Raw genomic sequence first — 21,695 nt, 5'->3', positions numbered from 1 at the left:
AACATTACAGATATAAAACAGACCTACTAGAGTATGAAAGGGGAGAAAAAGAGGAACATTATCCCTTGCCTCCCAACTAGGAGAATCTTAAACCTTTGCTGAGACCCACACTTTGGTGAAGATTTGGAACCAGCGGCCCAATAGGCCTTTGCTCAGCTCCAGGAGCTCTCATCCTCTTGCCTGCTGTTGACTGTATGGATTTCAGCTGGAATGCAGATCACATAATTAGTGCCATACGAATGGAGAAGGGATTCATCATGACCATTTCTGAACCCGACAGGGTCTTCAAAACGTTTCTGAAAGAAAACAGGAAGCTGCCAAAAAGAAGTGGACATCTCTGATCCAACAGTTGGGTCTTTTGTTTGAAACCAAGAAAAGCACCATTCAGGACTCTAATTGATTAAAACTGAGTGCAATTGCCAGAGCACCAATAATTGCTGGAAGAGGGCAACGGTCACCCTAACGCGTTGTCACTTCAGAGGAAGTTGAACACTAACAACCGATCAAGCAGCATTAGTTAAAAGTAACCTTTTAATGACCCCTGATTTCTCCTTGAGGAAATACTTCCTACTGAATTTACATTATGGTTTGCAATGCTAGTGCATTTGTCTTTGAATACCTTATTTATTTTACATTTTAAAGCATGCAGAACTCTTCACTGCTCCATTCTGGCTGAGCACTCTAAATGCCTTCTGTCATGATCTTAGGATGAACTCCAGGAATTTTGCAGCTCGTCTAAATTTGTCCCATCCTTCCTGCTTGCTCACAATAAACCCACTTCTTTTGCTAACTTTTTCTGCAGCTGCCATTTCTTCTACTTGTCTTGTTTTGCTTGATTACTTACCCACAATTAACTCTCTAACTTAGTTTTACATTTTATTCAGTGACTTATGTGTAACATCCACATCTCCCTTTTCCACAATGTTATGTTCAACATTGCAAGAATGTTACTGATAGTCCCATAAACTACATTTTTCTTCCAGCCTGAAGGTTGGATTAGCATGTAAACCTGGAATCACCACTCTTATTTACACAAGAGAAAAAAAAAAAATTGCATTTCAGGCTTTTTCAGTAAAGATATAAAATTTCCACTATTTCAGAAAACATGCTACAAGTAAAATGCACTCAAAATATTTCATTGAAAACATTTACAATTTTAAAAAGGATTTTAAGTTCTGCGGAAACATATCTACCTTTCAGGTCATCTAGATTTTTGTTTTTAAATTAATTACTTTCTCAATTGTGCTAGAACCTATGAAATTTTGATACTAGCTTTGTTTTATTTTTCTTTGGTGACACATTTCTTACATTCCATTATTCTGCTAGGTGATGTATGCTTATTAAAATACCTTTTTCAAAACCTCCAATCTTTATTACAAAGAAGAATCAAACCAAGAAGATATATAGCAACATCTTGGTATACTAACATCTTGAATACCGGCATCTCTATATTCTCATATTTTTCTACGTCAGATTGTGCCTTGGCCTTCTTTTATGGCTTACAGTGTTATTCAAAAATATACAGCAAGCATTTAAAACCCTTTTATATGTTGCCAAATCACCAGACACCTCTAGGAGACTGTGTAAATATCAAAGTATTAATAACTAAACCTTAATTAAAATATCAGTTAATAAAACCTTTCCTTATAAGTGAAAAGTGGAATTACGAGAAGTAATCTCACTCTGTCAAGACAGAATAAAAAAACATTAATGAAGAGGCCTGTAATTAAGTAGAAATATCTGAAAACACAGGGAAGCCTTGTGAAGAAGGGAAGCATTTTAAGTGCAAAGAAACTGAATGACCAAATTAGAGAGGCTTCAGCCATGAGTAGGAGAGTACTTCACCTCTGTCCTTCTCTATACCAAGACAAGCTCACAAAGCAGAGGTGATCCCAGAGCACGAATGGGATAAAGAGGCTTCCTCTACAAGCAGGAAGGAGAAGAAACATGAATTACTAAGTAGGCTGGAGGTAGCTGACATCAGAAGAGGCTGGATGACACATCTCTCGGAGCTTTGGGAGAGAAGAAGACAAATAACCTCCATCTGAGTGATGTGATTCAATGAAGAAGGGTGAACAAAAGCATCTATATGTGGGGGATTGTATACTTGTCCAGGAGTAGGCAAACCCATCCACATCATCATTTTGCCCTGAAAATGGTGGACAACATGACTGCGCCCCAGCCTGACCAGGTAAGTTATTTCAACACAACTAAACTGAAATAAGAGCCAAAGGTCCCTGGGAAGTATGAAGGATAAGGAGATTTTTGCTACATGCAAGCATGTCTATGCCTAGAAGTAGGAGAAGGAATATAATTTCTTTACCCTAAAAATAGATGTTCATTCTGGGCACTGCTGTCACCAATGCATATGTGCAGGAGTGCTTGTCTAAACTAAAAATTTATCTTCTGCCTACATCCAGGTGTGTTGCTTTTTTGTTGGAAAGATTTTTTAAAGTGCAAAATACTACTTTTTTCCTAAAAGAACGTGTTTCCTTATTCCAGGTTGACCAGAAACCCTTGCAAGTTCTCTCATTTCCTCTCTGATCTTAAAATAATATTGGACACTTGTGCCTGTCTTTCGTCAGCATCAAAGTGGTACATTCCCCCTCTTCAGGACTCTGTGTATTAGCTCCTTTTCTTAGTTGAGGTAGATGATGTATTTGGGATTCATTTGTAACCTTCAAAAGCTTTTAGATAACACATCTGTTTTGTAAGAGTAGCACACACTATCCTTAAGTGTTGGGGAAGGAAGGGAAATATTTGGCTGTTGCAGACTCTATAAAGGGGAAGCAGTCATTCCTCTGGGGTCAGAGTCCAGAGGGTTTGCACTTAGTTCATTCTCCCTGCAAAGAGGGAATCAGGAAACATAAACACCTACAAGATAAAAGCAAAACCTCAACCTAGAGAAACAAGCAGTGTTGGTCTAACTTTGGATTAGACCCTTGCAACATACACTGGAGTCTGCCATCAGCTGCTGTGGGTCACACCACAGTGGAGGAAGGGACCTCTTATGCTGAGAATTACCTTTGCAGCCAAGACACTAAAAATCAGGCACAAAATCAGACACAAGGAAGGGTATGGGATAAAAAAACAATGTTATTTTACTGTGAGAAGAGCAAGAATCTTTATATGAAGGGGTGTAGTGGAGAACGTCAGGTATGTGCATAAATAAAAGGTTGTTGCAACAAACACAGAATATTTTGCTAATCTTCACTGAGAAATCAGCTTGAAAAATTCATCCCTGCAAAGTCAGTTGGTCCCGTCTTGTCTGTTGCCCAATCTATTTGACTTAGACCATGATAAAGAGAAAGGTAAAAAGGATACTGATTTCTGATGGACTTCCCTTGAGAACTTGCTGCCCGAGGGGAAAGGTCTGGCTCAGCAGAGGGTTTGCAGAGCTCTGCAGCTGGGTACCCGTGGGGTGCACACAGGGAATGCAAACATCTACAATTCTCCCTCTGCAAGTTTCTCTCAGTCTTTGTTCTCTTCCCATCCACTGCAAGCCTGATCTGTTGGCCTTTGGTTCCATTTAGTCAAAGCTCTTGTAGTGATCTGGCATATCATAAACCTAGTCATTCTAAATGTGCTCCATCTCCTACCAGCATCACATTGGTGCCACTGAGTCCAGGTATTTACTAACTCTTGAAGCCCTGATGTTCATCTCCATTTCTCTGAGTGTTTAAAGGAAAAACTCATCCAGGCTGGAATAGAGAAGAAAAAAATCTGACAAGTAAGGAACAAAAAAAAAGAAAATCAAAAACGGACAAAACAATGAGTCTTGAGAACTCTAAGATGAAATTCAAGCAATGAACCCCCTCTATTTGCCCTTCATATTGGCCTTCTGTCGATTATATGGACCAGACTTCAGCCTCTCTTCTGCTCCATGACTCATTTGTTAGGTCCTGATTTTCTTGGGGACAAGTAGAAGAGGAGCTGTAGCACTGGGCTGCAGTCCCTGTTCCTGGGGCTCTCAAAGCCACCTCCTCTGCTGCACCCAGTGCCAGCTCCCTGCTGAGGCCCACCCCAGATGTGCAGTCTACTTGGGACTTCATTCACGTGCTAGAGCTGGATAAATTTGAGAAGTCAGGGCAGAATGAGCATGAAGGACAGTAGGTAGGTCCTTACATAAACAGCATCTGACAGAGAAGAAAATGGTGTATTCTGCTTTCAAAGAAAGCAGCTGGAATCAAGCCCAGAAATTTTCTGCAGCTATCATCACTCAGCCACACTGCACAGAAACTTGAAGACACAGAAATGATACCATTTGAAAGTGATAGAAGTGATCCAGTTTGGCTTAAAATTGCACTGGGAATTGGAATTTCGTATTTCTGAGCTATGTGTGTGCTTCAGCTCACAGACACCGTATATTAATAGTGACTTCCCATAGATAAGGTTGTTAGAAAAGGTTCAGCAAAATGGTAACATGCATGTGCCCTCTCTCCAAGGGCTGGATCTTGTAAAAGTATAAGCTTCCTGATGGGTTTATGGAGAATTCTTCTGTTGGATCCTTGGACAGCCTGCAGCTCCTAACCCTGCCAACTGGTTGCTCTGACAGCGGTTGGTATTTTAATGTGTGATGCAGAATCACTCTGTCTTAGGTCCTTATGCTGCCTGCTGTCTTAAAGAGCTGCTGTTTGTCTTCTCTGAGTGGATGCATTTCAGTGTCAAGAGAACAGATTCCAGTACAGCAGAGGCAGAACCCTCCACTGCTCTGTGCTTTCCTGTAAGCAGCTGCATTCATGCAAGGTGGGTGTGGAAGGCTGCCAGTTCCTAGTGGCTGTCTTTCACGCCCTCATTATATGGGTTATTACAGTAGTTAGAAGGCAATGAAGCTATCAGACTTATATGTCAGCTTAGGGCTGCATGCATACTTCAGGAACCAGTTTAACAATAGCCTGTGCTTATACATTTGATTAGGAGTTCAAACACAAGCCTGGAAAGAAAAGGAAATGAAGCACAGTCGTGAGCAGTTGCTCTCACAAGTGGCTGTGATTCTGTTCACCACGGCAGTGCTCGGTCAATTTACACAGGTGATCTGGCCCTGGGAGCTGCTGGCTCAAGGAATGGTATGAAATAGTTATATTGATGTTATCTCTCCAACAATATTTTAGAGACAAAAGACAAAAGGCCAGAAAGTCTTAAGAAGCTGCTTTATCAGCATGGTATCAGACTATTGCAATCTACAACTGGGGTACCAGAATATGCTTGGTAAGCATATTTTCGCCTTTTTAGGGTGGTCAAAGATCATTTGCTTCTTGCAGTAACTTACTGAAAAGAATGTAGAAGCACAGAATACTAAATTATCAGTATAGTACAAAGTTATGTATTATTTACAAGCACAGTGTGAGCTGTCAGGTCAGTTAAATCAATTATTCACCATTTGTTCAATTTCGCTTTGTGTAAATCTTCATTTTCTCACTCAGCAAATTCCAAATTTACTACAAAGCCTTATGCCATGTCTGTAATGAGAACAGACTGAAAAGTAGAAAAAGGCAGACAGCTTACTAAATTTATAAGCAATTGCTTGAAAAAAAGAATGATCAATGTCTACACTTTGCTTTATTTTATCTAGAGTGTGATTTTTGTGTGTAAATCATATATGATATATATATAAATTTACATTTTGAGATAGAAGTATTAAATTCCATCCATTTCTTGTCTGTTACATACAGCAAGAGACTAAGACATTCCTGTAAGTACTGAGGGACTGATTAGAAGAGGGATTCATGGACTTTTAAAGCTAGAAAGGACCATTATGGACTGTGACATCTTGGATCACACAGAACATAAGCTTCACATAGGAATTACTATAACAAGCCCATGTCTTCTGATTGGACTAGACTGTATCAGAAGAACTTTTTCTATTTAATTTGACCATAAGATGCTGCTTCACATCAGTGGAAATATTTATATAGACCAAGGTAAAAAAGAAAAATTTGCTTATTTGGGTAACCAGAAACCAGCAGTCAGGCTAGATCTAAAATCTGATCTGTATGATGTACAACTGGAATGCATTGCTAGGAGGAGTTATTTGCATTAGAGATTTGAGTGCACTATTGTTCAAGTAGCGTAGAAATACTGAGACTATCTACCTTACATATAGACCTCTACTTTGCCCAAGAAAAAACACTCAGCTGAGAAGATAATTCGGTCTCTCTCTTTTCCATGCCTGGCTTTTCTTGAGAGGACCCTGGCTATGCCAAGGTATTGGGAAAAGGGAAAATAATAATGCACTAAAACAATGGATTTTTTGAATTATTGATTGAAGTTTACCATTCGTTACGTGAGCAATGGGAGCTGGCCATATATACATTTAGTGTGGCTCACTTGTGAACCAAAATGAGTTGGGTAAAACCACAGAAAAGCTCATATCTAAGGCTAGTCTGCTTTTCTACAGTGGTCATTACTCATTGATTTCTGTAGTGGTCACTGTTGTACTCACTGAAATGATGAGTAATCAGGTCTCTGGTGTAGTAAATGAGATTTTTTTTTTCTCTTTGTACTCCTCTCTTGAGCAAAAAAAAAAAAAAAAAAATTATTGAGGAAATACTAAATCATGCCTTTCTTTTTCCTATGTCCAAAATTTGAGTTGAACAGAATTCTTAAAAAGAGTGCTCCTAAGAAGGTCCAGGCTCTGCGTTTGTTTACCACGTTGCAGGATGTAGTTCTAGCCCCAGCTCCTTCACACAAAAGGTTTCCAGTTCTATGCACACTGAATTAGGTCTCCATAGCTGAGTTATCTCTATGGAGCACAGCTGTCCTCATGACCTGTCTTGTCACTAAGTGCTTTGAAAGTGAGTTGTGCCACTTTGAGTAGAAAATGGAAGAGGAACTAACATTGCACAGATGAATTACAACACACTGAAGACATCCCCAGAATACCAGGAAGAAACAGATGAAATCTACAGGGTCAAAACACTTGTATTTCATTCATAGTGTCATTCTATTAACTACAAGAGTTTAGAGAGACTGAAACAAGTAAACTATGCAATCTCCTTGGTCATCTGGGTTTAAATTTTAATTAAAAAGGGCAAAAAACTTGCAAAAAAAAAAAAAAAAGGTGATATTAGTTTAGTTGAAAGACAGATATATATATATCCAAAGTGCTTCCATTTCTGACTGTCATAATTTCCATTGCTCCCAAGGCATCTCACAACTCAGATTTTTTGGAGCAATGGGGATTTTCTTTCTGTGTAATGAGGTGGGAATGTCTGGGGACTACCTGAATAGAAGCAACAGAGTTCAGCTGGTCTATGCTGCATAGCAGATAGGTACAGCAAAAGTGTGAGATGGGCTGTTTGCTTTTAAGAGACCAAAACAGAGGAGAGGTTTTCAGTGCTCCACAGTGAAAAAATACTGGGAAGTGAGCAGTAAAGTTGTTTTTCTATAGCAGGTGTTTTTCTGAATTGTCAGTCCGTGGTATTTGACTGGACCAAAAAGCACCAAATGGGACAAGTCATTCACTGCTACAGAACAAGCTGCTCTCTGTGTCACAGCTACCACCTCACAGTAGGGCAGAGTGAAACCTGGATAAGCAGCATAAGTTGCAGATAGGCACTTGGAAAATAGAAATCATACGGTCTCAGATCTTTCCTTGGACAGAAAGATTTGGAGAGGTCTTTTAGAAGAGGTGTTGTACATCAAAAATTGAGAACCTCTACATTTTCTAAACGAGTTTGATACTGAGAGAGGTGTTCAACTTCAAGCATGATAGATGTTCTGTATTATACTGTAATTTACTTCCCATTCCTGAGTAGCCACTTACATTTTTATTCCTTTTGTTTCCTCGCCAACAAGGACAAAGGGTCTCTGAAAAGTAAGAAAATAATATGTACAATTCTGAAATAGCATTTAAACGTTGTACATATCTTTGTTTCTAAATTTGGAGTATTTGGAAGGAAAAAAACAACATTAGACATCCCAACAATATATCAAAAGCCTGCCTCACAAAAAACTTGATCATGAAATCATTAATTATTTGAAAACCCATCATCTTAGTGAAGAGACTTGCACCAGTGTCCTGCAAGATGTTTTAGCCCATGGAAATTAGCATGCCACAATATGTTGCAAGTCTGACATTTTTTCTTGTCTATCCATGCAAGGATGTAATCGAAGAAACAACTAAATTAAACATTCATGACAGAAACTGTTTGAAAGCTGCCATAAGAACTAACACTAATGTGTCAACTTTCCAGTCTGGTACCTTGCAGACAAGCTTTGTCCCTGACTAGTCTGTCTGTGTTTCTCAGCTATTTAAAAAGTATTATTATTGAGAGAACACTCCTTGTTACTTAGCTAGGAATTGATTTCTTCACTTAGAAAAATGAGAGGGTTTTTTTTTTTTTTTACTGACAAAATCTGCCTATGTTGAAGCATGCACACAGTGTTGTGTAGCCAAAGGAGAAACTGGTCCATAGCCTCAGAGACTACAACCAGTCCCTCAAAGTCCTCTTAAAAATAAGAGCATCACAGAGTCATAGAATGGGAAGGGACCATTAAAACTCACCTAGTCCAACCACCCTACCAGGGCCAGGGAAATCTTCCATTAGACTAGATTGCTCAGGGCCTCATCCCACCTGGCCTTGAGAATCTCCAGAGAGGGAGTTCAGAGCCTCATTCAACCTGACCTTGGAGGTTGGGCACCCACCTGCTCTTTAGGCAACCATTGCCAGTCTGTCACCCTCAGAGTAAAAAATTTCTTTTTCATATCTAATCTAAATCAATTCTTTTTCAGTTTAAAGCAATTATCTCCTCCTATCTCAATAGGCCCTGCTAAAATGTCCATCCCCATCTTTCTTACGAGGTGCCTTTAAATATTGAGATGCTACAATTAGGTCTTCTTGAAGCCATCTCTCCTCCAAGCTGAACAACCCCGACTCTGTCAGCCTTTTCACACAGGACAGATGTTCCAGTCCTCTCATCATTTTTTTTTTGGCCCTCTAGACTGTCTCTGTTTCTTTCTTGTACTAACTAAGGACTCAAGAGCTGGATTCAGTGCTCCAGGTGGGTCTCACCAGAGCAGAGCAGAGGGGGAAAATCACCTCCCCTGATCTGCTGTTCATACTTCTTTTGATCCAGCCCAGGGCATGTTTGTTTTCTGAGCCACAAGCACACACTGCTGGCTCACGTCCAGCTTTTCTTCCATCACCATCCCAAATCCTCCTTCACAGGGCTGCTCTCAATCCTTCATCCCAGCATGAATGACATCAGGGATTAACCCAACCCACGGGCAGGACTTGCACTTGGTCCTGTACCTTGTGAGGTACAATGCTTCCCTTTTTCCAGTCACCAGAGACTACACTTGATTTTCATAAATCATGGAGACTGGCTTGGTAACTTCATCAGCCAGCTCCCTTAGCACCAAGTGTCTCATCAGGTCACACAGACTTATGTATATTTGGGTTTCTCAGGTGGCCACAAGCCTGATCTGGTCTTACTGTGGGAGGAACTTTGCTCCCCCAGTCCCTGCCTTGTGGCCTATCCAGTTAGCTGGCAGAGTACCTGCCTTGTGAAATATACTGCTGCCTTTCAGCAGTTTCTCTGGGAAAATACTAGTAAAAATACATGCATTTGGCACTTGTCTTTCATTGAGCTATTTGGTGCAAGTTGTAAGGACAGATTATAAAACAACTGCTGGTTCTCACTGGGAGAAATATTCCAAGAACAATGCTTCCCAAAAATAACAACATAGTCCTGGATACTGTTTCAGCCTAGGTTTCTACAGGGTCAAGCATCTGAAGCTATTCAAAAAAGAGCATCAGCTCCATGACCCAATGCAAACATTGTCACACTACGCTAGTTCTAAAAATCCTGTTTTGCTAACAGGCAGGTTGGACTTGTTGCAAGTCCCTAGGAGGGAGAAAAGGGGAAAGGATATTTGTGTCAGTGCTCCCACTTGAAAGGCAGCTCATGGTTTTCTGCAGATTTGGTGGATGTAACTTTGATGGAGATGAAAAAATCATCTTGGCTTCTTAGGCTATGACTATTAGGAAGCCTCAAGACAGGCTTTCCAAGCAAAAGCTTGACAAGCAGACATTGACACACAGTCATCTTCTCATAATTTGATGAAGAAGGGGTACCTCTGAGGAGTAATTTTATACAAAAATAAATAAATTAATTAAAAATTAGAGCTATACAAAAATAAAAAGAAAGACCAGCCCTGAAACTTGAATCATCAGGACAAACTAACAAATTACTTTTAGTGTGGGTGGTCACTGCTTAACAGCTACAGCACTTTCAGGAAATGGACCACTGTCAAATACATAGTGTTCTTCCTGAGCCATAGAAAGGTTTTTACTATCCTGGTTAATTTTATATTCCTGCATTCTCTGTCACCTCTCTTAAGGCAAACTCATGTTCTGGAGGATATTTTTCCACGAACCACCTTTCTCCTCTAAAGGATCCTCTCAGGGCATCTGTAACTCATCCTGCAAAGGCTAAATATACAAGCCCTGATGTAAGGGTATATTTACAGAAGTGTTTTGCAACAGAAAATCATGTGAAGATGCTATGCAAGAGTAATAAGTTGATAACATTTTCCAAATCAAACCACTCAGGATAAAAATAACTTCCTTTTTTGTTCTGTAATGTCGAACTAAAGGATGAGTGTTGCATCAACAGACTTTCACAAAACATTAAAAATCCTGGAGAAACAATGCATCACATATGAAGAGCTTCCTACCAGATTCATGCAGCTAATGAAATTCTACACAACTTCTTCCAGGAAAATGGCTTGCATACTCTGAAGCTACAGCCAGGATTTTTACAAACTGTTCTGCATGATTCATTCAGTGCTCAGTAGATTGGATGTTACTGAATCCACATGAGTTCAGGTTAAATAAATAAAATGAAACAAAACAGCTGTGGCTACTCATCACTCAAGCACATGACACCTATTACCAAACCCAAGAGAGACTCAGTGGTGTTGTAATTACCAGGCTGGGTCAGTGGTGAAGTAGAAAGTGGGAATGTTATAACAACAACTCCACGGATTATTTGTGATAAGAAAAAAATCAGAGAGCTTTGTAGTATATGGCAAACAGCAGTGTTCCAGGAACCATTACAATGAGGAGCAGCATTTCATTCTATAAAATTACATTATGTGGAAAAGGGTAAGTTGGAACAGTTTTGTCCCACACATTATAGTGAATTGAATGGCCTGTGTAAGCACCACAGATGCAGAAATCCAGCAGAGATTAGGAAGCACAGGTTTCTCTTCCTGTGGCTTCTGCCCAAATGGCTGTTCACAGCTCTGTGCTTGCTCTGTGTTTTGCCAGGACCAGGCACAGGAGCAGAAGCAGAGGAAATTTTTTAAAAAGGAGGTATGTGAGTATAGAACAAGTCTGTGTCAGGGAAGGGCAAAGGCTCAAGATCTGTGCGTGCCAGGCACAAGCAGGACTGATTTCACACTACAGGAAAGAAGGAGATGACAGCTCTGAGCAGCTCAGGGCTGTTTTATTCATGTTAGGTCAGGCTCCTCAACAAAGGTCTCAAGCCTATATCCAGGCTAGAAACATTATTGTGCACCAGGAGGAGTCAGGAGAGCAATGTGACTAGCACAGCATCTGGCTTGTTTGAACTCTTCTAGCCTGCAAGAGCAGGAACAACTGGAGAGGAGAGGAGAGTGGCCTTTGGCTGCAAGACACACTCATCATTTCCATTCTACAGCAGGACACCTCCACCACTCAGCACCCCACCCCTGGCGTGTGCATACTCATTCTTTGTTTTGATAAGCAAATCAGTACGTACTTTAATGTATTATACTTGGGGGAATTTGACTCAGTATGTTGAGCTGAGGTTCCAGGAGGATGCAGTTATTTTTGACGCCACTAATTTGCTTTTTGTTTCTCTTCCAAATAGGACAAAAAGAAAAAACAACAACAACAACAATGAAAAAAACCCAAAACGAGCACTGTATTTTTGCCTGGTTTTCATTCTAAATCACCATTTATCCCTTTGCTCAGCTGATGCCACTGGAAACATCAGAAAATCATTATCTTGCAAACTATCATAGAGAATCATAGAAAACAAAAATAACTGAAGAGGATATAGCATCTTTGTCACTGCATTCTGTCATGCTCAAGCATTTGACCCCTGAAATGGCAAACAGCCCTGCCTCACAACCACCTAAGGATGCACATACCTGGATTCCACCTAGGATCCAATTCACAGGTTGCATTGCACACCTTCTGCTCACCCTTATCCACCTAGCAGCATCTAAAACTCTGCATGGGACTCAATTTTCACCTAGAAGTCACCTAAAATCCACCTTTGTACATATGCACTTTTCCTTCAAGAGATAAACAATGAGAAGTCATAAACAAAATTTAAAGGCTTCAGAAATTAGTTATCCTCACTTAAGTGAGTAAAGAATCTCACTTAGAAATCTGAACTATGCCCAGAATGAAGGAACATGTTCCTGTAAGACTCACTATTCTGGGATGCTGAACTTGGGCATTGGTGAGTATGATAGGGAATTACAGAAAGAGGTTGACAATGTCACCATAAGCCATCTCTCTAATGTGCTTCAATTTAAACAGGACATCATAAGAATTCAAGTCAGTAAGTGATTGTGATATCAGCAGCCATACAGAAGCACTCAGATCCATTTCCCCCTGCTCAGACTCTGTCTTTCAATGTTTCTTAATTTCCCTACTATTGTAATACAGGCTTGAGACAGCTCTCAGCTCTGATTTCCAGTCATTCATCCCCTAAGAACACAATGCCAAAGATGGGAGACTTTATCAGGCTCTTTTAAGCAAAACTTTAAAAATTTTGATGGCAAGGGAACATGGGGATCCAGATGTCAAGTGTAACCTATTATAGCTTTCATGGACAGCTATTTTTAATGCAACCAACTCAGTTAGCATGAGTGGAGCAGAGCCACGTTATAGAAAGGGCCCTCCTAATGCTGAACCTGTCATTTTATACCCCATGCTGGATCAGGGAAGGGGGAGAGGGATCCTCCCCAAATAGTAAATGTCTCACAGCTTAAAAATCACTGCAAGCCTTTCATTTGAAACAGCTACAACAAGGGTACTGAGAAGGCTGGAACTTTGAATATCCCTTGTTCAGCAAGCTGTCTCATTGGGCTGGGAACTTGTTGGAGCTTGCAGTCCTGGAGTCTAACATGCTCCCTCTGTTTGTTTGTTCACTCTTCCATGACTTTATAGCTGCTTTACAGAACAAGCACACAGGCACCTTACACTGCTGGCCATGGGTAGCAGATTTTAACTGCCACTCTAAACTGTACTTTTTAAAAAGCTGTAGTATTCTCCTTTCAGTTTTCATTATCCCTCGAGGGTATTTCTGGCATTTTGAGGCAGAAGATACTGCAGAGCATCCAGATAAAGCAATTTTGAGTGCTTTTGCATTTTTATAGTAGAAAAGTGTTTGAGACACACCCTGGAAGATTTTTACTCGAGCCAAGCACTGTCCTCAGATATGTCATACACAGGCAGCATTCAGCTCCCCCACAAGACCTGCCAAGACTCATGTGCCAAAAGTGAGATTCACACAGCCAAATCCTCCTCCTCCAGATACTGCTCATTCCTGGCACCTCCTCCTGTGCCTCCTGCATTTACAGCACAGCCCCTCTATTCCACTGCCTCCCTCCTGGTTTAGGACCTGGTTGGTGTTTGTGGACTACCCAATCTGCTCCATCTCAACGACGCAGCCCCAGTCCTTGAGTGCATGTGCTGCAGGGATTTATTTCTTTTTTCCCCACTCAGGTCAGTCATTCACTCTTCAGTGAATCTTTCCCTATGATTTGACAGCAGATAGCACTGCCTTCTGCCTCTAAAATGAGGTCTGCATTCAGTTGCTGGAGATGATGGCTATGCCAGCCTTCTCATCTGTGCTGTTAGTAATCCCATTTTATTCAGGTCAATATGTGGTCAGTGTTGTCAGCTCCATCTCTCCTGGCAGTAGGCACAAGCCAGGTGAGCAATGCTAAGGTGTGCAAAGGCCTCAGAGCTCTTTTAACAAAACCTCTGCAAATTTAAGACCAGAAGGGTGGCTCTGGCTATCAGATCTGACCTGAATGATGCAAGACACAGGAATTCATGTGGTCATTTCCTCATTCAGCACTGTCATGGGTCATCTGTCTGTGCAAGAAGTGAAAAGGGAACCATATAAATCAGATGATTTGACCATGGGGAGGTATCAACACAGCAGGGAATAGGGTGATCCATTGCTCCATTGCTCCAGCTTCTGCCCTCTGAGACTGCAGTTAATTAAGTTTAATGCCCATGGATATAAGCAGCTGCTGCAAGACACATTCTCCCAGCTCTCAGAGTACAAGGGGGAAATTCGGGATGGCTCCTGTGTGATCCTGCTTTTGGCAGCCACTCTGACAGACTGGAGGGTGGGAGCAGATGAGGAAGCAAGGGTAGGCCGGACTACTGCCCAGGGGCAAAGGAGTTCATTCCTTCATGTTGTTATAAGCACAAGTGGTAATTACAGGATAATTTGGATTGACTTTCAAACTCCACTAAAGCCCCTTTATGCAGCTTTGGCAACATAAGGTGACCTTCCCCAGGGGACAGAAACAGCTCAAGATGGTGGGGCAAGGGCATGGGTGAGGAAGAACAAACAGGCCCTCTTAATGCCAATCTAAAGGGCAGGGTCAGGACAAAATATATCCAAGTTCTGCTGGCTGCTGGTCTCTCCCTGAAGCAAAACAGGTTTGCTGTTTGGTCTGGGACAATAGGTTGAGTTGTGGTCACTCTTGAGCAGAACATGTTAGTGACAAAAAAAGGGGATGAAGTGCAGCAAACATGTCTCAGTGCAGGGCCAGCCGAGCACAGTGCTCCTGTTGCAGGCAACAAAGTGACCCAGAACAGGGCTGATGTTGGATAGCTTTGTCCCACTTTGGCTGGGAAAGCCTAGAGGAAGGCTGGAGGTGGAGGAAGCTGCAATTGCAGCCCAGAGTGCTCTGGTTAATCTCTTCTCAAAGCTGCTCTGAGATCTGGACAGCCCCAGGCTGCCTAGGAGCAAGAGGAAGGGAAAAGGTTAAAGAAAGGCCTGTCTGTCCTCTTTTTTCTCTCTTGCCCCAAGCATAAGAAGCAGACTTGGGCCTGCTGGGTTTCTACAAGCAGGACATGTTTCTTTAGCAGCCCTGGCTCTCCGTTCCATAGAATCATAGAGTTATGTTAGAAAAGTCCTCATAGCACGGTTTGGAAGAAAATGCATATTTTCTCATGTCTGACGGGCGGGTGTCAAGATCCCTCACACCCAGAGCCTGGTCAGGGGCTGCGAGTTATGGGGAAGCAGCTGCAGGAAACTCTTGGGGGTGCAGTGACCAAAGATCCGCTAAACGCTGGCTCTGATGTATCTTGGTACTTACCAACGAGTACTTTAAAAAAAAAAAAAAAAAAAAAAAAAGAGAAAAAGAGAGAAAGAGAGAAATTTTCTTTTCATTCCGCTTTTAGGGAGGACTCTGGCGAAGGAAAACACTAACTGCCCCCCTCCCGCTGCGCTGTGCGCGGGGCGCTGCGGGCGGAGCGCGGCGGGGCCCGGCGGGGCCAGGCCGGCATCCAGCGGGACCAGCCGCGATCCAGCGAGGCCAGGCCGGCATCCAGCGGGACCAGCCGCCATCCACAGCCGCCATCCAGCGGGACTAGCCGGGATCCAGCGGGACCAGCCGCCATCCACAGCCGCCATCCAGCGGGACCAGCCGCCATCCAGCGGGACCAGCCGCCATCCACAGCCGCCATCCAGCGGGGCCACGCCGCCATCCAGCGGCTCCCCGCGACCCGGCACAGCCCCCGCCCTGCCGGGGCGGGCAGAGGAGCTCTCGGCCGCTGGAGGCTGCGGGGCTGTCCCCGCTGTCCCCCGCAGCATCCCGGGCAGGCGGAGTGCAGAGGCGGTGCCTCCAGCTCCCGGGGGTCTTGGTGCCCCGTTAACCCTCCTGCCCAGCTTCCCTCCAGCCAAGGGCTTCACGAAGGGAAAGGGGAGTAGGATTTCCCTACCTAGGTCCCTTTTCTGTTTCTTTTTCCTCTTCCCCTCTCTTTGGAAAGGATAGGCAAAGACTTGATTTGTAAGAATTTTAAAAGCTCTTTAAGTGATGCCACTGCGTTAGCCAATTTATCTCTCCGTCTCAAAGCTAGTGATCCTCCCAAATCAGTTAGAGTTTAGGCAGCTGTGGAGTTGGCACTCAAGGCAAGTTGAGGCATTTAAATAAAATACTGGAAAAATCACAGCCTAGAACATTCATTCACGACCACTCCCCCTATTTATGTCTCTCAAATTGAATCTTAGAATGGCTTGGGTTGGTAGGAAACATTTTAGATCATGTAGTCCACCCCTCCTGCCATATACAGAGGGAAATCTCTCACAGATGAGGCTGCTCAGAGCTTTGTCCAACCTGACCTTGAATATTTCCAGGTATGGGGCACCTACCACTACTCTGGCAACCTGTGCCTGTGTTTTACCATCCTCATTGTGTAAAACTTCTTTAAAACTAACCTAAAACATCCCTCCTTCAGTTTAAAACCATTGTCCCCTGTCCTGTTGCAACAGACCCTGCTGAAAAGTTTGTCCCCATCTTTCTTACAGAGTGGAAGTCACTATGCAGGAGAAGCCTGCTAGAACTTGACACCATGGTGTGACACACATCCCAGTGCTGGAGCTGTGGATACCAGCTCAGGTATTCCTCCTCCATCCTGCCCTCCACTGCTCAATCCACCCCTTGCTGCTTTCATGTCAGTTTGACTCTTAGTTCTGTCCATCTGCTTAAATTTCAAATAGGTTTCTTCTTGTATTGAAGTCACCAGGTGACTGCTAGAGACATCAGCTTGATTGAAGAGGTGATAAGATGTATCAGAGCAGGAACTAAATTGCATCCCGAGACACAGGGTGCCTGCTACCTGGGCTCATGTGGAAGCTTGCAGTAGGTACAGGGTGGTTCAACTACAGGGCTCCTAAGTACAAGGATCTTTAAAGTGTCAGATGTCCAGCAGCAGCTCAGTACCTTGAGCTGTCTACAAGTTATGATCCAGCTTTCTGTTGGAGAGAGCACATCTTGCACATGAATTAAGGTGACACCTCCCACCTTCCCAGATAGGCAACAGTCAAATGGATCTTAGTATGCACCTCATGAGACCTGACAGTCCTGCATGACACAATGGATGTCAGCTTCACCTGTGACTGTAAAACACACAGGAACACTCATTGCTGCTGGGCCAAGATCTTAAACAGAAGACAGTGTGGGCAACTGAGGTCACGGATTTTCTATGAGTAAGGAATATAAAAAAGGGTTGTGTTTTTTTTCTCTGTGAACTCTGAATAGTTTTTTAACAGCAAGACTGGACCCGGAGAGAGTGACAAACTATAATTGCAAACTACAGCTGATATGCTGGCAAATTCCATCCTGCTTATCATGTATGATGTAGATCAGGGATGAAAACTGCCTCAGCCAAACCAGCCAACACAGCTGCTAACAAACCAACTCAACGTGAAAGGAAGGAAGCCTCCATTATGGGGAGTAAGGGAGAAGATGGAACAAGGACATTTGAGGCCATCAGTGGTGCTGTGGGGTCCACTGGTGTTTAATGGAATGGAATTTGCTGGAGGTGAGCTCTGCTCATTACAAATTCCAGATGAGTATCTTGTAGCCCTACATGGGACTGCAGCAAATTATACCTTGTTTTTCAAACCCTCCATCAGAAAGACACCTTCACTGATGCTTCTGAAGGACTCTCATGTCCAAACACTGGGTTTCTCTGCACGAAAAGACTTATCAAGCTGCAGTCTGAGATGGCTTTTTTGTTCTACATTTTCCTTTGCTTGTCAGCATCTGTGATGAGGGACTTTGAGGTCTAGAATTGAGGACTCCCAGGCAGTTCAAAATCCAGTATAAATTCATATGGAGAGTTTTCAACTAAGTTGAATTATATTTTGCACTTATTTTGATGAGAACCCTCAAAACTGTTGCCTTTCTCTTCAGTGTCTCTGGGGGTTTAAATGCACCGTGGTGCATTGTTATTTTGGACTGCCAAATGAGTGGGGAAGATTGAGGCCACAGAGGACTATGTTCATAATTAGGCTCATCCTCCTACAGTAACTCTCCTGTGTGCATTGTTCTCCCACTTTCACAGAGGAAGTAGGGAACACCTTGAAGCAAGCAGAGATCTAATGGGATCACTCCTCTTCACAGACTGTCAGTGGGAATGAAGGAACCAAGGATTTAAATGTCTCCTCACTATCTAATCCCATCTGATCCTTGCAGATGACCACATGGAAATACATGGAAATTCCAACCCTGCTGAATTCAAAAGAGTGAGGGTTCTGGTATTTCAGGAGCATATAGATGGATGACTATTGTCTTTTTATTTCTGTTCATTTTCAAATGCGTGTATCTAAAATTCTGCTGATCCCAGTTCTGAGATTTCTGTCTGAGAAATAACACTGTCACATTTGGGAAGAGGAGAGCAGGACACCCTACACCACCTCAAATGGGCTGTTTCACCACCAATTTTCTCTCCTACGACCACTTTAACTGAGGTTTTCAAGGGCCTGGTGATCAAAAGATAAGTTAATTCTGTGGGTTTATGTCAAAAATTGCCCCTCTCTGCAGTATCATTCCTTCTGTCTCTCTCCACCTCTTCTGTGCATTTGAATCTGTTCTCAAGCCCTTTACACCCCAGTTAATCCTCCCTCCTCTTCTCATGGTAAAATCAGTCCTCCACACCAGGCTTCAGCTGTTTCTTGGAGCTTGTCTACTCACATCACCGAGCAAGGGATGAAGTAATGAAAATTACAAGCTGTGGAAATTTGATCTCTCTATTCTGTAATTACTGCTGTCTGAAATCTGAGAATATATATTTACTTTAATATTCTTGCAGAGGAGGAAAGTATCCCCAAGGCATAAAGGAAGGAGACAGAAAACGAGGAAGAAAGAATAGCACGAAACCATTTGTACTTGATTAAATGTTATATAGTGAGTGGATCTTTCCTTTAACGCTGACACAAAATCATAGCATTGAACTCATCTTGGTATTTAGAACCAGTTAACACTTCCTCTTTGCAATGTACATTTATATATAGTCATTTGAAAGTTGTGAGTTGTCATCTTCTGCTTTCCCAAGACATAATTGCCAGTATTTGCTGTTTCATGATGTTAGTATTTTGCTGAAGAGCATACATCCTAGGCTCTTGTAAATACAGTAAGAATTGTAGTTGTCAGTCATAAAATAAAGTGAAATAAACTCAATCTATTGGTCTTGAAATTATCACATAAAGATAGAAAATATGATTAAAGTAAACCCTAAAGGGTCAAAATCTGAAACGAATTAAAACATCTGCTAGAATTTGTTTTGAACGTGTATAGAACTTCTAAAAATGCCATGATTTTGGGAAAGCAAATTGACACATGCTGTGTCAAAGCTACTATTGCTGTTGCAATAATATCTAATTTTGTAGTTGCTATATAAAGCAAAGTCAGTCCCTGCCATGAAGAGCTTAGACTCTATCTTCTATGATTTTAGTGTTCAGATAAAACCATAGACTAAACATGAATGTCAAGTTGCACATCAAGTTCACCAGGACTAAAAGACTAAGGAAACTCTGGCCTTCACTAGTTTAAATCTTCAATGTTTTCTTTGCTGGCCCTCCAAAACCTGTGAAGGAAAATGTTCAACAAATGTCTTTCCAGTATTGTGTGGTTTTTCTTTCTTATAACATTCTTTCACATATGTGTTCATTGTGTCCATTGTCTTCCTGGCTCTATTGTCCCTTGGATTTCTTTAATGAAAAAAAAATAATTACATAATAATAATAAAAAAATGCTGCTAACAGCCTTGTGTTTCAGAGCTATCTGAATGAAAATATCTTCTTTTTCTGTTCTGACCCAATCTAGTTCAAGAGTCATTGCCTTCATCTTCTTCACATATTCACAATAAATATAATCCTTATTGAAATATCAGTTGAGTAACAAAGAAAGTCTGGCAGCTGACTTGCCTTCAGAAAGGCAGCCAAATCAACCGCCCAAGATTTTCTCTACTTCTTTTTTTCTCTCCAGGAAAAGCATGCCTTGAAGTAGCACATCTTGAGGGATGCTTTGTATCACAAAGGCATGAGAACCAAAACAGGGAACATTCTAGAGCACAAAGTAGAAGCTTCTGACCTCCAGTGAGTAATGGCTGATGTATTTCAGGGAGGAGCCCATTGTTCAGACTATTCTGTAGTGCTCTTACCCTTGTGCTTGGCATGACATGAGGACAAGGGGCCTCAGTGGATGCTGTGTCCCGTGTCACCTCCTCAATACTTCTGTAAGTGCTAGAAAGATTTCATCAAGTGTCTATACAGAAAATATTCTTCATATGTTTCTATTTTTTCCTCTTGGTTTATTAATTATATGAAAGGAGACTATGTTATCTCTTTCCCAGTTTCCTTTCTCTCACTGTTCTCAGGACATTCATAGGGCTAGTCAAGTAATTAACACATACAGTTGATTTAATTTCATGTTTGTTTGCTCCCTGCAACAAATTTACCCTGTAAGCACTGGGCCATCCCTAGAGGATATAGCTTTTGTTCCAGGTTTTGCTTTTATAACGTTCTGCTGCTATTGAGAAGATTTTTAAGTTATTAAAAAGTCTTACAGACCAAGAATTAAGTCTAAATGATCTTTGAATTCTGCCTAAGTTAGGCCTGGGCCCACAGATTGTTGCAGGGAATTTAGCCAAAGTACTAAACTCAAAATCTAAATAGAAGTATTTTTTTTCATTATCTAGTCAACAAAGCTGTGAGGAATTTTGGGTTTTCTAATATTCTGCCTTGCATATTTTTGAAAGTTATCTGAAATTTGCATGAAGATTTTTATAGCATTGGGCTAAAACATATTTTTTGTGCCTCTACCCATTGTCTTTTACCAGAGAATGAGAAGCGAATTATTTTAAATGCAATATGATTCTGTCTGCTTGTAGAATCATCTCTTTAGTTTGAATTACAAAAATCTACTTTTGAATGAAGGGTAAAAAATAGATATCTACTCTCCTTCTGTCATAAGTGCACAGAAAAGAGACATTTCCAGAGAGTTTCTGGTCACCAACCATAGCTACCTATATCCCAAGGCATGTAGAGAGTCTAGATGAGAAATAAAATGGACACTGAACTTGCATATTGCTTAAAATAGGTGAGATGAGTCATATCACAAGATTCTTAGAGCATCTACAGCTCATACCCATTTCCACACAGCCAAACTGTTCAAATAATTGGTCCTTTTAGGAATAATATAAGGCACTATTTGTACCTATTTTCATCTAGGATTTTTCTTTATCTGATGGAAATAAAACAATTTGTGGGATCTTTCCTAGAGCTTTCACCTGCTTCTGAAGTGATGACAACAGTAAGTCAATGAAATCCAGAGTACCCCAAAGGCCCTAAGGATTTTGATTTCACTGTCTAATCCACAGTTAGAATGTCTAAAATAACACAGTGAAGAACGAATTTGTTATAAATGGCTTACTACATCCTCCTGCCACTCCAGCCACAACCCACATCCAAGATAAACCTGGGAGATACAAGGGCCAAACAGCCACAGGTCACTTTTCCACCCCCTAGCCCGTCTCATTTCTGACAGAAGGCACTTGACAAAGCAAGTTAAAGCCAACAACACTGGAAGTTACCTCCCTGCTTTAGGGAATTGGATAAGCTTCTTTTGCAGCTGCTCTGGTCCATCAGAGCAGAACAGAACA

General features: G+C 41.7%; 1 protein-coding gene across 1 annotated transcript; it reads left to right on the top strand.

Annotated features, from left to right (window-relative positions):
- The first annotated feature begins 2,167 nt into the window (after positions 1-2,167).
- LOC140682362 (uncharacterized) lies at positions 2,168-19,754 on the top strand. The gene is made up of 3 exons (XM_072924316.1): positions 2,168-2,191; positions 13,457-13,730; positions 15,432-19,754. The coding sequence occupies exons 1-3, from the start codon at positions 2,168-2,170 to the stop codon at positions 16,022-16,024; spliced, it is 891 nt and encodes a 296-aa protein (XP_072780417.1). The 3' UTR covers positions 16,025-19,754.
- The last annotated feature ends 1,941 nt before the right edge of the window (positions 19,755-21,695 follow it).

This window comes from Taeniopygia guttata, chromosome 2 (assembly GCF_048771995.1).
Source record: "Taeniopygia guttata chromosome 2, bTaeGut7.mat, whole genome shotgun sequence".
Lineage (NCBI taxonomy): Eukaryota > Metazoa > Chordata > Aves > Passeriformes > Estrildidae > Taeniopygia > Taeniopygia guttata.
This window is presented reverse-complemented; position numbering and strand designations above follow the sequence as displayed.

Bases quoted from the DNA above. Each gene is read 5' to 3' on its own strand.
- LOC140682362 (XM_072924316.1), top strand. From the start codon at position 2,168: ATGACTGCGCCCCAGCCTGACCAG. The intron at 2,192-13,456 runs GTAAGTTATTTC...TGTCATACACAG, and splicing joins CTGCGCCCCAGCCTGACCAG to GCAGCATTCAGCTCCCCCAC. The intron at 13,731-15,431 runs GTCAGTCATTCA...TTCCGCTTTTAG, and splicing joins TTTCTTTTTTCCCCACTCAG to GGAGGACTCTGGCGAAGGAA.